The 18,331-nt window shown below is 39.7% G+C and overlaps 1 protein-coding gene across 4 annotated transcripts; it reads right to left on the reverse strand.

Annotated features, from left to right (window-relative positions):
* Positions 1-1,254: 1,254 nt before the first annotated feature.
* On the reverse strand, positions 1,255-18,086 carry LOC100559058 (protein spire homolog 1). Of its 4 annotated transcripts, none has more exons than XM_008107864.3 (13): positions 17,760-18,082; positions 16,085-16,128; positions 15,289-15,453; positions 11,559-11,684; positions 11,358-11,402; positions 10,378-10,539; positions 9,140-9,269; positions 7,396-7,526; positions 6,803-6,934; positions 5,005-5,066; positions 4,477-4,504; positions 3,590-3,732; positions 1,255-1,652 (listed from the first exon to the last, which is right to left on the reverse strand). In XM_008107864.3, exons 1-13 carry the CDS (start codon positions 18,004-18,006, stop codon positions 1,475-1,477), a joined length of 1,593 nt encoding a protein of 530 aa, XP_008106071.2. In that variant the 5' UTR covers positions 18,007-18,082; the 3' UTR covers positions 1,255-1,474. The 4 variants fall into 4 exon arrangements, with proteins under 4 accessions (XP_008106071.2, XP_062830842.1, XP_062830841.1 ...); XM_062974772.1 differs by having other exon boundaries at positions 17,731-18,081; XM_062974771.1 differs by lacking the exon at positions 15,289-15,453 and having other exon boundaries at positions 17,760-18,086.
* Positions 18,087-18,331: the final 245 nt, after the last annotated feature.

Genomic DNA, 18,331 nt, shown 5'->3' on the forward strand with positions numbered 1-18,331 from the left:
TTCCTTGGTAGGTCTGACTTGGCCACGGTGGTCCACGCTCTGGTTACATCCCGTTTGGACTACTTCAACGCCCTCTATGTGGGGTTGCCTTTGAAGATGGCCCAGAAGCTCCAATTAGTACAACGGGCGGCAGCCAGATCAATAACTGGGGTGACTTACAGGGAGTGTACCACCCCCTTGTCAAGCCAGCTCAACTGGCTGCCGATATGCTACCGAGCCCAATTCAAAGTGCTGGTTTTGACCTATAAAGCCCTAAACGGTTCTGGCCCAATCTACTTGTCCAAACGTATCTCCTCCTATGAGCCAGCAAGATCCCTGAGATCATCTGGAGAGGCCCTGCTCTCAGTCCCGCCTGCTGCGGAGGCGTGGCTGGTGGGAACAAGGGACAGGGCCTTCTCGGTGGTGGCTCCCCGGCTGTGGAATACCCTCCCAAGAGAGATGCATCAAATTCCAACCTGTTGGGCTTTAGAAAAGCCCTTAAAACATGGCTGTGTGCCCAGGCTTTTAATCAATAAATGGCGAAGATGACACGGACTGAACTATAGACAAAGCATGAGGATGAACGGATCTGATTTTATGTTCGAAATGTATGCTTTGTAATTCATAATGTATTTTAATAGTTTTAACTGTTTTATGTGCTGTTTTTATATTGATTTGTATGGGCAGCTAATTGTTGCCACTACTGTAAGCCACCCTGAGTCCTTTTGTGTGAGAAGGGCGGGATATAGATTTGAAAAATAAATAAATAAATAACTGTTTGGGCATTTGGGAGACTGGTTGGGCATTTGGACAACGTGGCCAGTCCAGTGGAGTTGATAGCGTAGAGCACTGCTTCACCTCTTCACTATTGGAGGAAATACTGTATGATGTATAAAGCCATGAAATAAAAACATCTAGATGAAATAAACTTTCTTAGATTTGACTCTGGAGGTTTCTAGGTATTGGCTAAGCGTATTTGGGAAAGCAAGCTAATGAGCAGTGAGCAATTTGCTAAAATGGGCTAAAACTTTTGTTACGCTTCTCAAGTGACTGTTTCTATGGAGTACTCGTGAAGAGAATTAATGTGAGGTTTTAGTGCTGTGATGAAATCTTATTTTTCCTTGGATTTGTGAAGAACAGGTAATGTGGTCAGCCATGTCTGCCAACATTGTCATCAATAGTCTAAACACAAGATTGAAGTAATGGATTGCATATCATGTCCTTGAAACTTGGTCTTAAAAAGTTACAAAGTGAAAGGGATATGATGTTAAAAGGTATGATGTGCAAAAATGGTTCAGCATTTATTTGTGTCATGTAATGACATCACTAAGATGCATTTTTGTTTTTAAAGTGCACGATTTGAAAAAAAAAAATCTAACCCTTCAGTATCTTGCCCTAGGACCCTAAACAGAAGAAAATAACTAGCCATGGTGCTTCTTTTTTAGGCCTTTCAGGACACTTATTTACATTATCATACATTGCAGTAGTGGGTTGTTTATTCCAACACAGTCGATAACACAGATCTTTTTGTACAAGAGGATTGCTGGTAGAGGATCTTCAAAAGGTACTGTTCACATTTTGTACATATGTCCATAAAAGGCCAATCCATCATGCTTTTTGTAAGAGAAGAAAGGGGTGGCAATACACAGTGCGGCTCCAACACAAGAGGAACTCTGGAAGGAACAAAGAGAATTCAGACTATTTTGAAATATTTCTGGAGACCACAATTCCCTCTCAATGCAACAAATGCAAAGTGGAGTATGAATTTACAAATGGTTAAATAAAAACAGGTAGATATCCATCTACTTCCCAAAAAAAAAGATAAAATAGGTACAGTGTTATCTGACTATACTCTACTAGATGTAATCACCCTTTTCCCTACATTGACTTCCCCACTTTTTGTTGTGTTGCAGCCTTGAAATTATTTTACTCAATATTTTTACCATTCGATTTACACATAATATGCTAAATATTGCCTAAATATTCTCCTCCCTCTCATATACACTCACAATCAATAGCTGGTAGAACAACTTTAGGCAGCAATTACAACTGCAACTTTTGGTTAACCCTGCCAACTTTGTGGAGCCCATAATTTTTTGCTGATTTTCTTGGCAAAATTGTTCTAGCACTATCAGATTAGGTAAGGAACCAGTTATGTTGGTTATGTTTTTAGGCTCATATTCTTGCTGGAATGTGAATGTTCACCCCAGCACCAGGTCCCTTGCAGACAAGTTTTCCTCTAAAATTGTTTGTATTTGGCTTCATATATTTAGTCCTCAATCAAGAACAAGTCCCTGCCAAGAAGGGGCATGCTTACAACATGATGCTAGCACAAATGCTTCATCACAGAACAATAAGTGCTGCTCACTTTGCACTACATGTACCATGTAGTGCAAAGGCCAAAAAGTTTTGTGTTTGATTGATTAAGCTTTTCTCTGATTTTGCTATCCCACCCACATGCATTTTCACATTTTCTAAAACCATTGTTTCAACACCATGTCTCCATAAAGCTCAGCTTTATAGAATGTCCAGATGATAACCATCCCATGTTTTTTCCTATCTCAGCTGTGAATATAATCATTTTTTTTTTCAAATTTGCCATAGGCCACTTGATTTGTTGTCGAAGGTTGTCATAGTTGGAATCACTGGGTTGCTGTGAGTTTTTCAGGCTGTATGACCATGTTCCAGCAGCATTCTCTCCTGAAGATGCCAGCCACGGATGTAGGTGAAACATTAGGAGAGATTACTACTGGAACATGGCCATACAGCCTGAAAACCTCACAGCAACTTGGTCACTTGATTGTTTTTCAGACTAATACCCTCCTACGCTACTACTGTGCTTTGGTAGATGGACTTCTAAAGGCAATGTCATAATTGAGCAATAGTCCTTTGATTTTGTAATAATTTTTGCTCTATTTATGATAACCCAACCATGATTGGCGCTCCCACAAAATGTCATCCTGAACTTGTTTGGATAATTCCTTGGCCTTCGTGATGCTGTTACTTTAGGTAGTCTCTCTAATAAACTCTGGGGGCTTCCTGGTGTGGATATATTTAATATGTCTCTTCCAACTCTATGATTCTATGTGGTTATCTGGCATAGGAAATGCATGCAGGTAGACTGTATTCATTGACTTATGGGGCCTCTGGAAGCAGCAGGTGATTAAATCACTTATTTAGGTATCGTATAGCAAAAAAGGGCACCAGCAAGTGTCACTTTAAAAAAAAAGCTGCACTTCCAGTGTTTAGTACTTTTGTGTATATTTGGTGGTAACAACCACAAATAAATCCATTCCAATTCTATGAAGCAAGTTGCCATTTGATGTGAAGCTGTGTTATTTATTCACAAATGTGGATAAACAAGTCTTTCAGGGAGGAACTGAGCAAAACTAAAGATTACTAATTAAGCAAATACTTTCCTAAATACAACAAAGGGGATAATGATGCTAATAGCAAAGGCCAGAAATATTCCACCAGTGTAAATTGGAAAGTCTTTTCAGCAGAGGATCTTCTCTGGCATTCTTTTTCTCAAAAGCACAGAATTCCTACCATTCCATTTTGAGGGAAAGATTAGGAGAGGGAGCAAAAAATATTAATGGTAGGTGCTTACCTTGTTGAATCCCAGTGTTCTACTGCATATAATAGCTGTGCAGTTTTCTGGTCTTTCTGGACCAGATATTCTTTCTTGGTAAGTCGTATGACCTCAAAGAAGTTAAGTGGAAGGCGTATACAGTGCCTTACAGGCATAGATATCTAGACAGGAATATTGTGACAGATATTTAGAAAACATTTAAAACTAGGAGAGGATAACGTATGGCCAGATGTTATTGGACTGTCATTGGATTGTAGCCAATAATCAGGAATTATGGGAATTAGAGTCCAACTTCATGGTGAAGAGCGTACTGGCTTCCCAGCCCAACAGACAAAAACATTGAATTTACGTAGTGTTTTATAGCAGAAAGAGATTTCTATCACCATTGCCTTAAACCAGTGTTTGGCAAATTGTACTCCTCCAGGTGTTTTGGACTTCAGCTCCCAGAAATCCCAGCCAGCTTACTAGTGGTTAGGAATTGTGGGAGTTGAAATTCAAAACACCTGGAGGAGCACAATTTGAGAAACTCTGCCCTAAACTAAGATATAGACTATTGCTGAAGTTTTATGTATTTCTTTTAAAAAGTAAATATAGGAGCCTGAACAAAGTTAAAAAAGGAACAAGTATTGTTAAGCCAAAAAAGAAAACACAAATAGGTTAGAAAAATGAGAAACAAATTGTTTAAAGAACAAATTGTTAAAGGATTAAAGCCTTCACAATATAAATAAAAATTAAAATATCAATCAATAGAGTACAGATTTCATACATGTGTTTTCAAAACGGCAAAACACTCTCTTAACAAGTTTATCAAAATCTTCCGAAAACTATTCATGGGATAGTACAACATATCATGGCGTGAGTAAATAAACTGTAAAACATATAAGAATTATTTGAAGAGCACTTACTTTGATGCAGCAATCCTGACAGATCACACTAAAGTAAAACAAAAAATCCATGCTTTAGATGCAAGGATGGTGGAAAAGCAAACCTCAGCAAAAGTAAGGTACTTTCATGGGATTTGAGATACAGTGTATATAAGTCTGTCGCACATGTACTGACCAATTTTGAGCTGGAATACTGAGTACACTTCCAGGGTCAGAAAAACCTGACAACACCACCTGGAATATGCCTAAAATGCCAGAAAAGACTGGCATCCATCAACCATATAATGAAGTGCCTTTGTAGAATCAATTTTCAGCATATCCATCATGCACACAGAAAAGGGAAACTAGCATGCCTGCTACTCTTCTATGCACTTAAATCCACCAGCTTTTAGCAGCTTTGGTAAGAGGTTGCAGGGATAATGAGAAGTCTATGCTGCCAGTTGTCATTGTTCTATTGAGAGCCTTGAACATATTGTATGCAAATCTACCTTCGGTGTAAGTTTTGGTTGTTGTTTTTTTAACATCTTTTGTACTTCTTGTACAACTTACCTGCTGCAGAGATGGCACATATAAGGCCATATGAAGTACTGGTTACGGCAAACGGGGCAAACCTATAGAGGAGAATACACGATTTGTAAACAATAGTAACTACAGTAGATTTTCAGTTAACTGACACCCATGGAGATTGGTAAATATCAGATAAATGTTGTCTCTGGTTGCTTCAGAGTTACAGTAGAGTCTCACTTATCCAACATTCGCTTATCCAACGTTCTGGATTATCCAACACATTTTTGTAGTCGATGTTTTCAATATATCATGATATTTTGGTGCGAAATTCGTAAATACAGTAATTACTATGTAGCATTTCTGCATATTGAACTACTTTTTCTGCCAAATTTGTTGTATAACATGATGTTTTGGTGTTTAATTTGTAAAATCATAACCTAATTTGATGTTTAATAGGCTTCTCCTTAATCTCTCCTTATTATCCAACATATTCGCTTATCCAACGTTCTGCCGGCCCATTTATGTTAGATAAGTGAGACTCTACTGTACTATTAAAGTAGGCCTAACTAATACTATACTTGGCCTATACTACACCATAGTATATATTGACTTCATATGGATAATGATGGATAACACTGGCCAACACACATTTTGGTGCCTCAAATGTTAGCCCTGTTTCTGTTGGAGATAGCAACCCTCTCAAGCCTCCTCTATTTAATGTTTTGTCTGTATTATAATGTATGGGCTTATTTCCTGAAGAGTATGTCTTCTTTGGATTGCAGTTTTCTTAGCTCTATGTACTTGAAGCAGAGGGTGGGGCTGCAGACTATGTGACTGGTTCAGTGACTGTTTAGAATGCAGTTTTAAAAGGAAGACAGTTGAGGCTTGAGTCTGAGTGCAGGAGCCAGTGTTAGGAGCTAGAAGGCTTGAGTCCCTTGGAAGTAGACTGTTATAAAAGAGAGCTATACAGAGTTTTAAAGAGACTGTTAAAGACTATAAGTTAAAGACACAAAATGAAATGTTTTAAAGTTTAACCTGACAAGAAATGTACCTGTATATTTAAATATATAAATATGTTATTTTAAAGAAGTCTACTTGAATCTTTGTCTGCTGAGAGCATCGAATAGAAACAAGATGTTTAACTGCCCAGTGATCTTCCATTACCCAATAAACTAAAAGAACACTCATGAAACTCTGCTACCCAATACGTTATGATCCTAATAGGTCATAATCCCCAATAGGTTATGATCCTAACAGGTCATAATCCAATAGTCCAAAAGTTTCTGGGTATATTTGATCTACTGATTCCAAAAATGGAATTAATTATATATATGTTTTTAAGGTTTTTATAATGTGTTTTAACAATGTTATTAATGGATCTGTATGTATTGTTTTGTTTTTATGATTGCATTTTGGGCATTAAATTTTGCCAATTTTTGTAAGCCACCCTGAGTCCCCTCGGGTGAGAAGGGCGGGGTATAAATGTTGTAAAAAAATAAAAAAAATAAAAAATGGCACCAGTTTCCCCCTACCAGTGCTAGTTTTTGAGATACAGAACATACCATATTCCATCGCATAATAGCCACCATCACATAATAGTCATACACCCTGTTTTGGGTACCCAAATTAGTATTTTAGGATTTTTCGCATTAATAGTTGCATCCTTGATTTAGACAGCCTCTCTGCTGTAAAGATCTAACAGTCCCTTCCATGTGTCTTGCTGCCCTGTCCTAAACAGCTTTGTCTGCCCCCCCCCCCCCACCTTTCAGCAAGGGTGCTTAACTCGCTTGCCCATCCATCCATCCGCCTGCTCATCTGCCCACCAAATGGCGCTTCATACCTGAGCCCTTGAAGAGATACACAGATCTGTCTGGATGGAATTTTTCATTTCTGAATATCTTGTTCCCATCAAATCTGCAATGGTTGGTAATGATACTGCTGTATATGTTTTCTGATTGTAGATAGGAAGTGACTGGGAATCGAAAACATTAAAAATATTCACTGGGACTTTCATTAATTGAACAGGACTAAAACATATTCAATATAGTCAGACCCTAGGCCCTCTTCTGGGCTCTAGCCCCCTTTTGGACCAAGTGTCCTTAACAATGTTTACCAATTCTCCTCTGTAAGTGTCCTGAATATACTTTGGGGAGGGGAGAAAATGGGCAAAACACTTTTAGGTTGCCTAAGTATTGCATGTTTTAAATGAGAATTCAGGAATACTTGGAAATATAAAAGAAATATGTTGAGTCACTTAGATTCCTTTACAGTCTGCATGCCTTCCTCCTGCTAAAAGGGATTACCAGTAAGACTGATTCATTCTTTCAATTGATTCTATATTTGCCTTATTTGGTTGTAAAATACATGATTGTTTATTTAAGTGCTGTCTAAACAAAATCTACAAAATTAGTTTTAAAAAGAAAGAAGAGGTACCTTAGATTCTGGGCCTGAAGTGGTACAATCCAGCCGAAGCTTTTTAGCATTTGAAATGTGTAATGTACTGCTCTTCTGCTCAGAGAAGATGCTGGCACTTGGAGAATTCAAGACAAACTTCTGACAGTTTTCTGAAGAGAAAAACACATAAATGCAAAAACACAATATAAGGGGAAAGTGTGATCTGATGATGAAACATACAGAGCTGTTACAAGTTCCACTTCTATTGGAACTTAGCAAAAGTATTGCTAAGCATGTAAAGATTTGGATCCCAGGCACAGAAGCTATACATCAGCAAAAATATGTATGTACTAATGAATATTTATCTACAATATCACTTACTCAACAGGTTAGGAACCAGAGCATTGTCAAAAAAAAGAGAAATTTCAAAATATGAAACACAGTATTTTAAAAGCTTTTTTATAAGTATGAATTGAGAGGAAATATTATTTATTATTTCATTTACGATATACCACTTTTCTCACCCACGGGGGACTCAAAGTGATAAACAACATAGTAAAGGGCAAAGATTCAATGCCTCACATCCATATTTTAAAAAACAACAACATTGCAAGTCTAAAAGCAGTCACATATAACCATAAATTAACATTAAAACTATATAAATAATCAAACATACCATAAAACATTAAACATTAAGGCATTTAAACATTGCATCGATCCCGTGGTTTCCTATAACTGGATGCGTATTGTTATCATTCATCGAATGCCTGCTTGCACAGACAAGTTTTAAGCTATTTCCTGAATGCCAAGAGGGAGGGAGCCATCTAATCTCACTGGGGAGGGAGTTCCACAGCCGAGGGACCATCACTGAGAAGGCCCCATCTCTCGTCCCCACCAATCACACCTGTGAAGGCAGTAGGACCAAGAGAAGGACATCTCCAGGTGATCTTAACACTCTAACTGGTTCATAAAATCAGTGTGTAGTCTTAGATATGCATGTCAGGCCATGGAAGCATAATGACACATGATAAAAGAGTAGACTGTGGATTCTGACTATATTAAAAGGGGTTGAAAGAGGATCAAAAAGCAGACCCCTGAAAAGCAGTGGATGGGCATATAGGAATAGATTTGACCAAATTAAATACATTTAGGGTAGTGGTTCTCAACCTGTGGGTCCCCAGGTGTTTTGGCCTACAACTCTCAGAAATCCCAGCCAGTTTACCAGCTGTTAGGATTTCTGGAAAGCAAAAGCATCTGGGGACCCACAGGTTGAGAACCACTGGTTTAGGGAAAGGGGCCTGTTAGCAAAAAGCATGAAAGTGAGTGTTTTGAATTTTATGGAAAGCATGGAAATGGATGCAGAAGAGGAAAAGAAGAGCAGATAGTGGAGAAGAATAAGACAACGGGGACAAAAACTGACATCCATGACAAGTCCCTGCTTTGGGCCTACCATTGGTAGTGACTTGAGTTTGGTTTCAGGACCTCATGGATACCAATATTCATACCCAAGCCCCAACATATACAAATGACATTTTCTTATAGAAAATGGCAAAATCAAGCTTTGCTTTTTGCAATTTTAAAAAACAAACATTTTCAATCTGTGGATGCAGAATCTATGGATATGGAAAGCCAACTGTATTTGCTTTTGGTTTTGGCCTTAATCACCAACAGCAGTATACAGCCTTTGACCACCTCCATATAGAGGTATGCAGCTCACTTCCAGTTTTTAAAATAAGCAGATGCAGTGTCAAAATAGTTCCCAAACCCACTATTTCAGGTATACCTTTGCGATAACTATGACTTCTTTCTGTAAGGGTTGGGCGAAGCATTGGTGGATTTTTCACTTCCATCATGAGTTGATCATGAAGGCTGAGCTTTTGATAAGGTCTCTCTTTTCGTTTGCGCACCGATGCCTACCAAATAAAAAGATACAAATCTAGTTCTTCATTTAATTTTTAGCACGTATCAGATGGAAATGCAAGTCCTTCCCACGATTCAAGTGGACTCTCTGGTCATAAAAGAAATAAATTGTATCTTTTCTCCACTATATGAAGCCAATGTGGAGAAAGGTTGGCCGTTCAAATATTATTGGGCTGTACTCTCAGCATTTCTCACCACTAAGTCATGGGAGCTGTAGTCCAACAAGACACGGAGAATCAACATCTAGCCAATATCTGATATAAAGGATGAGATATTAGTCTAGTCCTTTCAGAGATCTAAAAAATAAGCATTGGGCATGTAAGGTACTACTGCAGGAAGAGAGCCGATATGGTAAAACAATAGGAAGTCTACAAAAAAGCATGCCAGTAATTAGAGAATATAGGTATGGAAAGGCTGGTAGCTCTATCAAATGTTATTTTTGCATGCTTTTATACATTGTTCATAAGATCACCCATTTATCAGAAATTACTCTTTCATATCCTTACAGTTTTCCAACCTATTTTTATCCTGTTACTTTGACCTATGAACTGAAAACTGCTATCTAGAGTTGTTTGCTGGACAAATAGGCAAGAAGGAGAAAACAAACAGAAGATATCTAGAAAAAAGTTTCTGGTCAGGCCTCTTCAACCTGTGGCTCTCCAGGTGTTTTGGACTTCAGCTCCCAGAATTCCTGACCATTGAACAAACTTGCTATGGATTCTGGGAGTTGGAGGCACAAACACCTGGAGGGCCGCAGATTGAAGAGGCTTGAATCTGGAGGATACAAGGAATAAGCAAAGTGTCCTATCTCAGCTCAATAACTGAGGTTGAAGTAGACTGAAGAGTCATGTTAAGAAATGGCTAAATGTCTATGCTTGTTTAGAAATCAGCTTTACAATATAGCATTGGGTATTTCGGACCTTGATGCAGACAAGAAATACTAATACAAAAATAGATGGGAATATAGTAGGAATCCATTGAGGGTTGTCAGTCATGGCCAAGGCAATTTGTTTGGAAAACTAGTTTAAGAGTAGAGACTATTTTCTCAAGTAGTTGTTGCATAGATACTAAAGGCTAGAGATGTAGAGCTTGATCACTTACTTTGTGGAGGACATAGCGCTTATTTTTTATATCATCCAACACTGCGCTATATGATAATTGTAAACCCTCGTTGGGAAGGGGCTTATGTGGAAGTTGCTTCCTGGCCGTTTGCAACTTCACCCCCTTCTGCACATCACCAAGTACACCCTGCCACAAGTCAACCTGAAAAGGGGAATGACAAACTAAATGTGACTCTCTAGAATCTAGATCAGTGGTTCTCAACCTTTTATTTGACCAGGGACCACCTGATTGGGAACCACTTTGACCAGGGACTACTCTCCAACATTAGTACCAAAAGGGTTACAAATCAGTTTTTGGTCAACTTTAGATTTGCTTTGGTTATTCTTAGTGCTGATTCAGAAAACTGCATTGGATGGACCATATCAGCTCTATGTTCTGATACAGAACATATGCCATCCAGTAGTCACCATCTGCTTGCCCACAGAAAACAATATTTAATAACCTAGAGCTGATGTGGTCTATCTGGTGCAATTTTCTAAATCAGCACCCCAAATAACCCCAGGAACAGGCCTAATAACAAAGACACCAAGACATCCCTGCTTCCAGGTGCCACATGGAACAGCTCCGTGCAAGAGGAGGAGGAGGAGGAGGAGAAACAGCAGTCAGGAGGCTTGTTACACCTTTTGTGGATAGTTAGCCTCTCCCCACCTGACATCCCCGTTGCCTTGGCACTATAAGTGAGTTTCGCAAAACTAATAATTCTTGCTGCAATTATGTAGTAATGGTTAAGCCGCAGATCATATTTTAGTTCTTGGGGACCACTGGTGGTGCACAGACCATAGGCTGGGAACCACTGGTGTAGATGAACCTGTGTTGCTAAGGTAGCAAAGTAATTTTTTGGATTTCCTTCAGCACAGAAGCTTGCAAACTTTAGATATCCAACAATATGTCACTTTTTTCTTCATGGAAAAAGTGAAGTCTGAAAGCTGAAAGATAGTAATTTATACCCAGTTTTTCACCTTTTGCGGTTCAGTGTGGTCTTCCATATCCATTTCTCTCAAAACCTGAAATAAATGAAAGACATGTTTTTGTTTCTTGTTTGCTTTTTGTAAAGCTGATAATGTATCTGCTTTCCAGCTTCCAGTTATGTTTCTTAACAAGGGGGGGGGGGGGAGAGTTTAAGACGGATTGAAGATTGCTTCCCTTCCCATTCTGAATACCTCTTTGCAGCTTTGAATGGTGAACATGAGTTTCTGACATTCGCTGTACTCTGCAAACAGCAATTTGCAGATCCCTGTGTAATGGCTGGCAGCTTTTGAAGGTTCGAGAAAATGATCTTCACAGATCTGAAATGAAAAATAGCCATCAGCTCTGGATTCATATTAAAAAGATTTATACTGGACTACAAGATGGCTTTTATGTTTATCTAAATCCTAAAGAAGACAGAGGCCCATTGTACATTAATACAGTTGTAGCAATATGATTCTACTTTAAGTACCACTATGGACTCCTGATATGCAGTGTTCAGGAAGGGGCATTTAAAATGCTCTGCCAGAGAACTAAATGCCTCACCAGGATATGAACCCAGTTTTTCATAAGATGAAGTCATGACAGTTAAAATGAAATCATACTGCTATGATAGTGTAGTGAAGTGGGTTTCAACCTTCCTTATGCTGCAACCCCTTAATACAGTTCCTCATGTTGTGGTGACCCCCAACCATAAAATTATTTTCGTTGTGACTTCATAACTGTAGTTTTGCTACTGTTATGAATTCTGGTGGGGTTGGGGGTGGTTAAATTTGTCATTTGAGAGTTGTAGCTGTTGGGATTTATAGTTAACCTACAATCAAAGAGCATTCTGAACTCCACCAATGATGGAATTGAACCAAACTTGGCACACAGAAGTCCCATGACCAACAGAAAAGACTGGGTTTGTTGGGCACTAATCTTGGTTTTTGGAGTTGTAGTTCACCTACATCCAGAGAGCACTGTGGACGCCACACAATGATGGATCTGGACCAAACTTGGCACGAATACTCAATATGCCCAAATTTGAACACTGGTGGAGTTTTGGGAAAGAAGGCCTTGACATTTGGGAGTTGTAATTGCTGGGATTTATATTTCACCTTCAATCAAAGACCCCCTTGAACCCCACCAATGGTAGAATTGGGCCAATCTTCCCATTCAAAACCCCCATGACCAACAGAAAATACTGGCGGGATTTGGGTTTCTAAGACCATGTGTTTTCTGATGGTCTTTACCAACCCCTCTGAAACCCCCAGGGGCAGTTCAACCATTAGGCGAACTAGGCGATTACCTAAGGTGTCATGAGTCGGAAGGGCGCAGCCTGCCTCCCTATGCCTCCCTGGCTCCCCTGCCCTCTTTGCACCCTCCGACCTCCTCCCTCCTGGAATCGCTGAAGGTGGCGGGGACAAAGCAGCGGAAGGAGAGGAAGGCTGTGCCTGGGCCTCCTTCTTGGTACTCAGTCCACAGCACCCTCTGCGGCCTGGCTTGCCTCCATGGCCTGGGCCTGGCTCTGCGGCCTGGCCTGGGCCCACCTCTCAGCAGCAGGTAGGCGAAGGAGGGTCAGAGGAGGAGGAAGGAGGAGGGTCTGGCAGTGCCTCGCGCTGCCCAGGGAGCCCCTTGCTCCCTCCCACTCCCTCCCTTCACACCCTCCCCTTCCCCCTCAGCCCACCCAGGCGCCGCCGAGCTTCCCAGGGCCAGCCCAAAGCCGCCACCGCCTATCAAGGCCAGGGACTGAGGGGAGTGGGAGGGAGTGGGAGGGGGCAGGGGCTTCCTGGGTGGCGCGAGGCACTGCTAGCCCCGCCTCCTCCTCTGACCCTCCTTCGCCTCCCTGCTGCCAGCACCCCCCCCTTCTCGGAAGCGCCCGGGCCGGTGGGCTGTTGGGAAAGCACCATGGCTGAGGTGGCGAGGCTGGGGCTGCTCGTTGGGGCGCTGCTCCACTCCTGTGCAGCCTGCCGGCACCTGGGGGGAGCCATCCAGTGCCGGACCCAGGTGAGCCCTCTCCTGCTGCTGCACACCAAGCCGCTGCTGGTGTCCAACCGAGGCATGTGGGTGCCCTTCGGAAAGGGGGTTGCTCTTGCCCTCTAGCTCCTCCCCTTCCTCCTCCTGCTCCTGCCCACCGGAGGAACATGGTTTTTTTCCTTTATTGCAGTGGCTGGCTCTTTCCCTTTCTTTGCTCCAGGACAAGCCATTAACTTTTTGAAGTCACCCCACCGCTCTTGTCTTGGTTGGTCCCGTAGGTAAGAAAGCAGCAACGATCTGGGGCCCCTTCCACACAGCTGGATAAAAATTCCACATTTTCTGCTTTGAACTCTAATATGTGGCAGTGTGAACTCAGATACCCCACTTCAAAGCAGTTATAACTGACAATATCGGCCTTGATCTGGGTTATCTGAGTCCACACTGCCATATAATCCAGTTCAAAGCAGCTATTGTGGGTTATCTGCCTTGATATTCTGGGTTATATGGCTGTGTGGAAGGACCCTCAGGGCTCTTCCACACAGCCATATAACCCAGAATATCAAGGCAGAATAACCCACAATAGCTGCTTTGAACTGGGTTACCTAAGTCCACATTGCCCTATATCCCAGTTCACTGTTTGGTACTAAATTGCAAATATAGTAATTCCTACATAACACTACCATGTATTGAACTGCTTTTTCTGTTGATTTGTTGTAAAACATGATGTTTTGGTGCTTAATTTGTAAAATAATAATGTAATTTGATGTTTAATAGGCTTTTCCTTAATCCCTCCTTATTATCCAACATTTTCACTTATCCAACGCTTTTATTTTTCAGTGATTGGTTTGGGGGGCGCCAAAATTCTGTTCGCCTACACTTGAAAATTACCCAGGGCCAGCCCTGGAAACCCCCTCGCAACCCCCCAGGGGTCTCCATCCCCAGGATGAGAAACGCTGGTGTAGTATGAAAGTAAAGAAATGACGTGGAAAACAATAGACTCAGTGCATATTGGAAAGGTGACAACAGGTGAACAGAGACATAACTTTGTTCCATCTTTTTTTCTTCTATCAGAATTAGCACGGAAGCAACAAGTGAAGAACATCTCCTTGTCAAGTAATCACCTTTCTGACATAGAAGAAACAATGATGAATAATATACTAGAGGTCCAGCTATGAAAGAAAAGCAGTAAATCTATCTGGAAAATACAATACTCAGGGATAAAGTGTGCTTCTAAAAGAAGGATTGCTAGTTTTATCAGCTAAAAGACTTTACAACTACTCCATCATTTCCTACATGGATTTTCTCTTGAAAGAAAAATCAATATAAGTAATAATGGGAAATGGCAGGATAGCTGCAAATGATAACAATATAAGTCTCATAACTGAGCAGGAAGTGCAGAATGATTTCAGATTATCAGGAAATATATTTGGAATTAAATACAAGGGCTATAGATATGATTTTGGAAAATCATAATTATATAGCACAACTTCATCCATGATTCTTCCAGCCCATGTAGACCTTGATCTTCACCTTCTCAGCTCTCTAATTGTGTCAGAAACATCAATGTCCTTCATTCAAAAGTTCCCTACCAAATACTAAGAGTGTGACAGAAGTAGGTCTCACCTAAACTGCCATATAATGAAGTTTCAAACTGCATTATAAGGCAGTGTAGATGGAGTTGTAGATGGGAAACATTGATGTAATGTAGTAGACTGGTCTCTGGGTTTTTTTTTTGACTAATTTTATTTCCTAACCTTTTAGCCTTTTATGAGCTTTGATTGTTTTGTGCTGCTTCTGCTTGTATGCTAATTATTTTATAAATATTTTAATTCAACTTTTTTTTTAAAAATGCACTGTACTGCTAATGACTCTAGGAATTTTAATCAGATACAAGGTATAAATGCCTTTAAGTGAGTTACTTAATGGAGTTGTAGAACTAGAAAAAGAGTAAAAGAAAATAATCACCTTGATTACATCCTGGAAAGCAATGGTGGCTTTTGTAGTCCCTGTGTTCAATTTCACCATAAAACGGATTAGCTTCTCCAAGTCCTCACTAAGCTCTCTCTCCATATTACTTTCAATCCCCCAATCCAAAGCTTTGTAGATGAGCATTCCCAATAGTTCGGTCATCTGCAAAGGAGGCAACTTTAAGTCTTGGTACTAGGGTAAGGTTACTCAAAAGCAATATATATATATTGCTTTGACATATGACATATTTTATGCAGTATTCCTCTGTTTTATTTCAAATGTTTTGTCCCACAATTAAGCCGGAACAGTGATAGGAAGACAATTTGAAATGTGGTGCTGGGGAAAGAGTCCTGTGGATATCGTGGAATGCCAAAAAGACAAATAAATGGGTTCTACAACAATCATGCCTGACCTCTCCCTAAAAGCCAAGATGAACTTTCCCTAGAAACCATATTATGAGAAGACATGTCTTGGTAAAAAAGACAATGCTTGCTAAGGTGGAAGGCAGTAGGAAAAGAGGAAGACTGTATTCCAGATTCATAGACTCAATCGAAGAAGCCATGGAGCTATGGCACTGAGTCTGCAAGGCACAGTTGGGTTGTTGATGCTAGAGTGACTTGGAGGTCTCTTATTCAAAGTTGACCTGACTGCAATAAAATCATTTCCTCCAGGGTCGGTATAAAGAAGACAAAGGTTTATTCATTGATAACGAACCTGAATAAAGTAATTATGTAGAATAATTTCACTTTGCTAAACCCTATGCTGAAAGCCATGTTAAATGGAAGAGCTTTACCTTGTCTTCTAAGGCATCATTGGGTTCTAGACTGATGTGATTCTCTGAAACAAAAAATAAGTAAAATAAATGGTAAGTTCCTTCAGTCTTATTAACTCTCTGTGAAATGTGCCCATTAATAATATTTCTGTTCTTTTCATCCAGTAGCCAAGAGTTTTCACCATAGCCACAGAAAACAAAGACACTATTTCATTGAATCTTGTGCTGGAAGAGCAGCAAGATATAAACCGGTCATATTTGCACAAGATAATTGTTGAGTCCCCCCAGGTGAGAAGGGTGGGGTATAAATGCTGGAAATAAATAGAAATAAATACATTTTGGAAAGTTAATTTTAAGACTGTAATTCCCATAAATCTAGGACCTGTAATCCAAACAACAACATTTATAAACTCTAGTTTGCAAAATAACCATGTTCTACCAATCCTAGAGGAATTACTTAGATGCAAGCAAAAGCTATTGGACATAACCTATTGGAAATAACTGCACTCAGTCTCTGGGCAGATATCCCTTTGGAAATAAATGGCAATCATAACCTTACTGAAAAAGAAAAATGATGTCATATCCGTTTGGCAAATGTGAATCTCCATAAACATATGGAGACCACCTTTTGAAAAACACTAGTCAAAAAAGACATGACCTTATTAGAAGTCAACCCTTTCGACAAGTAATATTCATAAGCATTCATGTAATAGCACAAAGATAGCTTAGCTGTTAAACTGAAGAACCATGTAACCATGCCAAGGACAAAGACATGCCACTACAAAAATATATTTGGTTAGCAGAGGATGGTTGTTTTGGTTGTTGTGAGATTTTCATGCTGTATGGCCATGTTCCAGAAGCATTCTCTCCTGATGTTTCACCCATATCTATAGCAGGCATCCTCAGAGGTTGTGAGGTACAGAATGTTGGAAACCAAGCAAAGGAGGTTTATATATCTGTGGAAAATCCAGGGTGGGGAAAGTAACTCTTGTCTATTGGAGGCTAGTTTGAATGTTGTAATTAATCACCTTGATTAGCATTAATGGCCTTGTTTTTTCTGCCTGGGGGAATCCTTTGTTCGGAGGTGTTAGCTGGCCCTGATTGATTCATGTCTGGAATTTCTGGATGGTGGTTTTTTTGAAGTTGAAATTGCAGTTTGCACAAAAGATATACACTCTATTGAAATCTCTTAGTTTAAAATATGCACTCAGAGATAATAAAAAAAAACAAAGTCTTCTTTGAAAAATAACGTATCTTGTTTACTCACTCTTTTTATTCAATTGTTAAATTAGCTTTGTTTAAACATCTTTTTTACTACTGATTCAAATCTAATGTTTCTAGAAGCTTTCCTTACACTCCTTAGTGTTGCAAAGGACTAGGATAAAACAAATTAGGCCATACTATATTATCACAGTGATTATATTTTATAATGATAGGAATCAAAATTAGTCATAAAATCAAAGATGTTTATAGTGCTGTGTAGTACTAGATTTTATTTCCTCAATTTTTAACCAGACTAAGATCATTTGACTCCAGTACAGAAATTTACTCAAAACTGAGGTCAAAAGTAGTAAACTCCTTAAGAAATACTATGCAAAAAACTACAGCAATAAGGAAAGAGGTAGAATATGAAAGCAAATGTAGAATTAAGAGAAACATGAACACACCTATTGGAAACTTCCTGATTTTTCCTTACCAATGTCATGCTGTAGATTGAAGGACACGCTACCATCAGAATGGATGTAAAGGTTGTCAATATCTAAAATTGTCATATGCGATACAGAATCCAGTCCTTGACCTAAAATCTGTTTCATTTTATAACAAGACTGGAAACAAATAGCCCACGCCTGTTCCTCGTTTATGGGCTGCTCATAATAGCTCAGAAATTCAGCCAGAGAGATCTTTGTGAGATCTCCATTACTAGAATTCTTCCCCCCTACCATTTCTGTGTTGTATTACTCTTAAGTATTTTATAACTAAACAACAGCAAAAGGCCTTCCTGGGATCTCTTTTATTTGTTCTTAAAAGATCTCCACCAGGTGTGGTTGCTGTTTTTGAAAAAAAAAATGGAACAGGCTTTATTAAAGGGCAACTAACTACCTCCGCGGTCTCATCAAAGTATGTATATTTATCGTATCAGAAGCAAACTGAGGGTTGTAGTAGATTTAAAAATACAGAGTGAAAAACTTGGCATTATACTAAATGTTCTTTGACCAGGAGCTGGCCACTTGGAATGCCTCTGGTGTTGCTTTAAGAAGGTTCCCCATT

This window comes from Anolis carolinensis, chromosome 3 (genome assembly GCF_035594765.1).
Source record: "Anolis carolinensis isolate JA03-04 chromosome 3, rAnoCar3.1.pri, whole genome shotgun sequence".
Taxonomy (NCBI): domain Eukaryota; kingdom Metazoa; phylum Chordata; class Lepidosauria; order Squamata; family Dactyloidae; genus Anolis; species Anolis carolinensis.

Bases quoted from the DNA above. Each gene is read 5' to 3' on its own strand.
- LOC100559058 (XM_008107864.3), bottom strand. From the start codon at position 18,006: ATGGTAGGGGGGAAGAATTCTAGTAATGGAGATCTCACAAAGATCTCT. The intron at 16,129-17,759 runs GTAAGGAAAAAT...TTTTTGTTTCAG, and splicing joins CAATCTACAGCATGACATTG to AGAATCACATCAGTCTAGAA. The intron at 6,935-7,395 runs GTACCTCTTCTT...TTCGATTCCCAG, and splicing joins CTTCAGGCCCAGAATCTAAG to TCACTTCCTATCTACAATCA.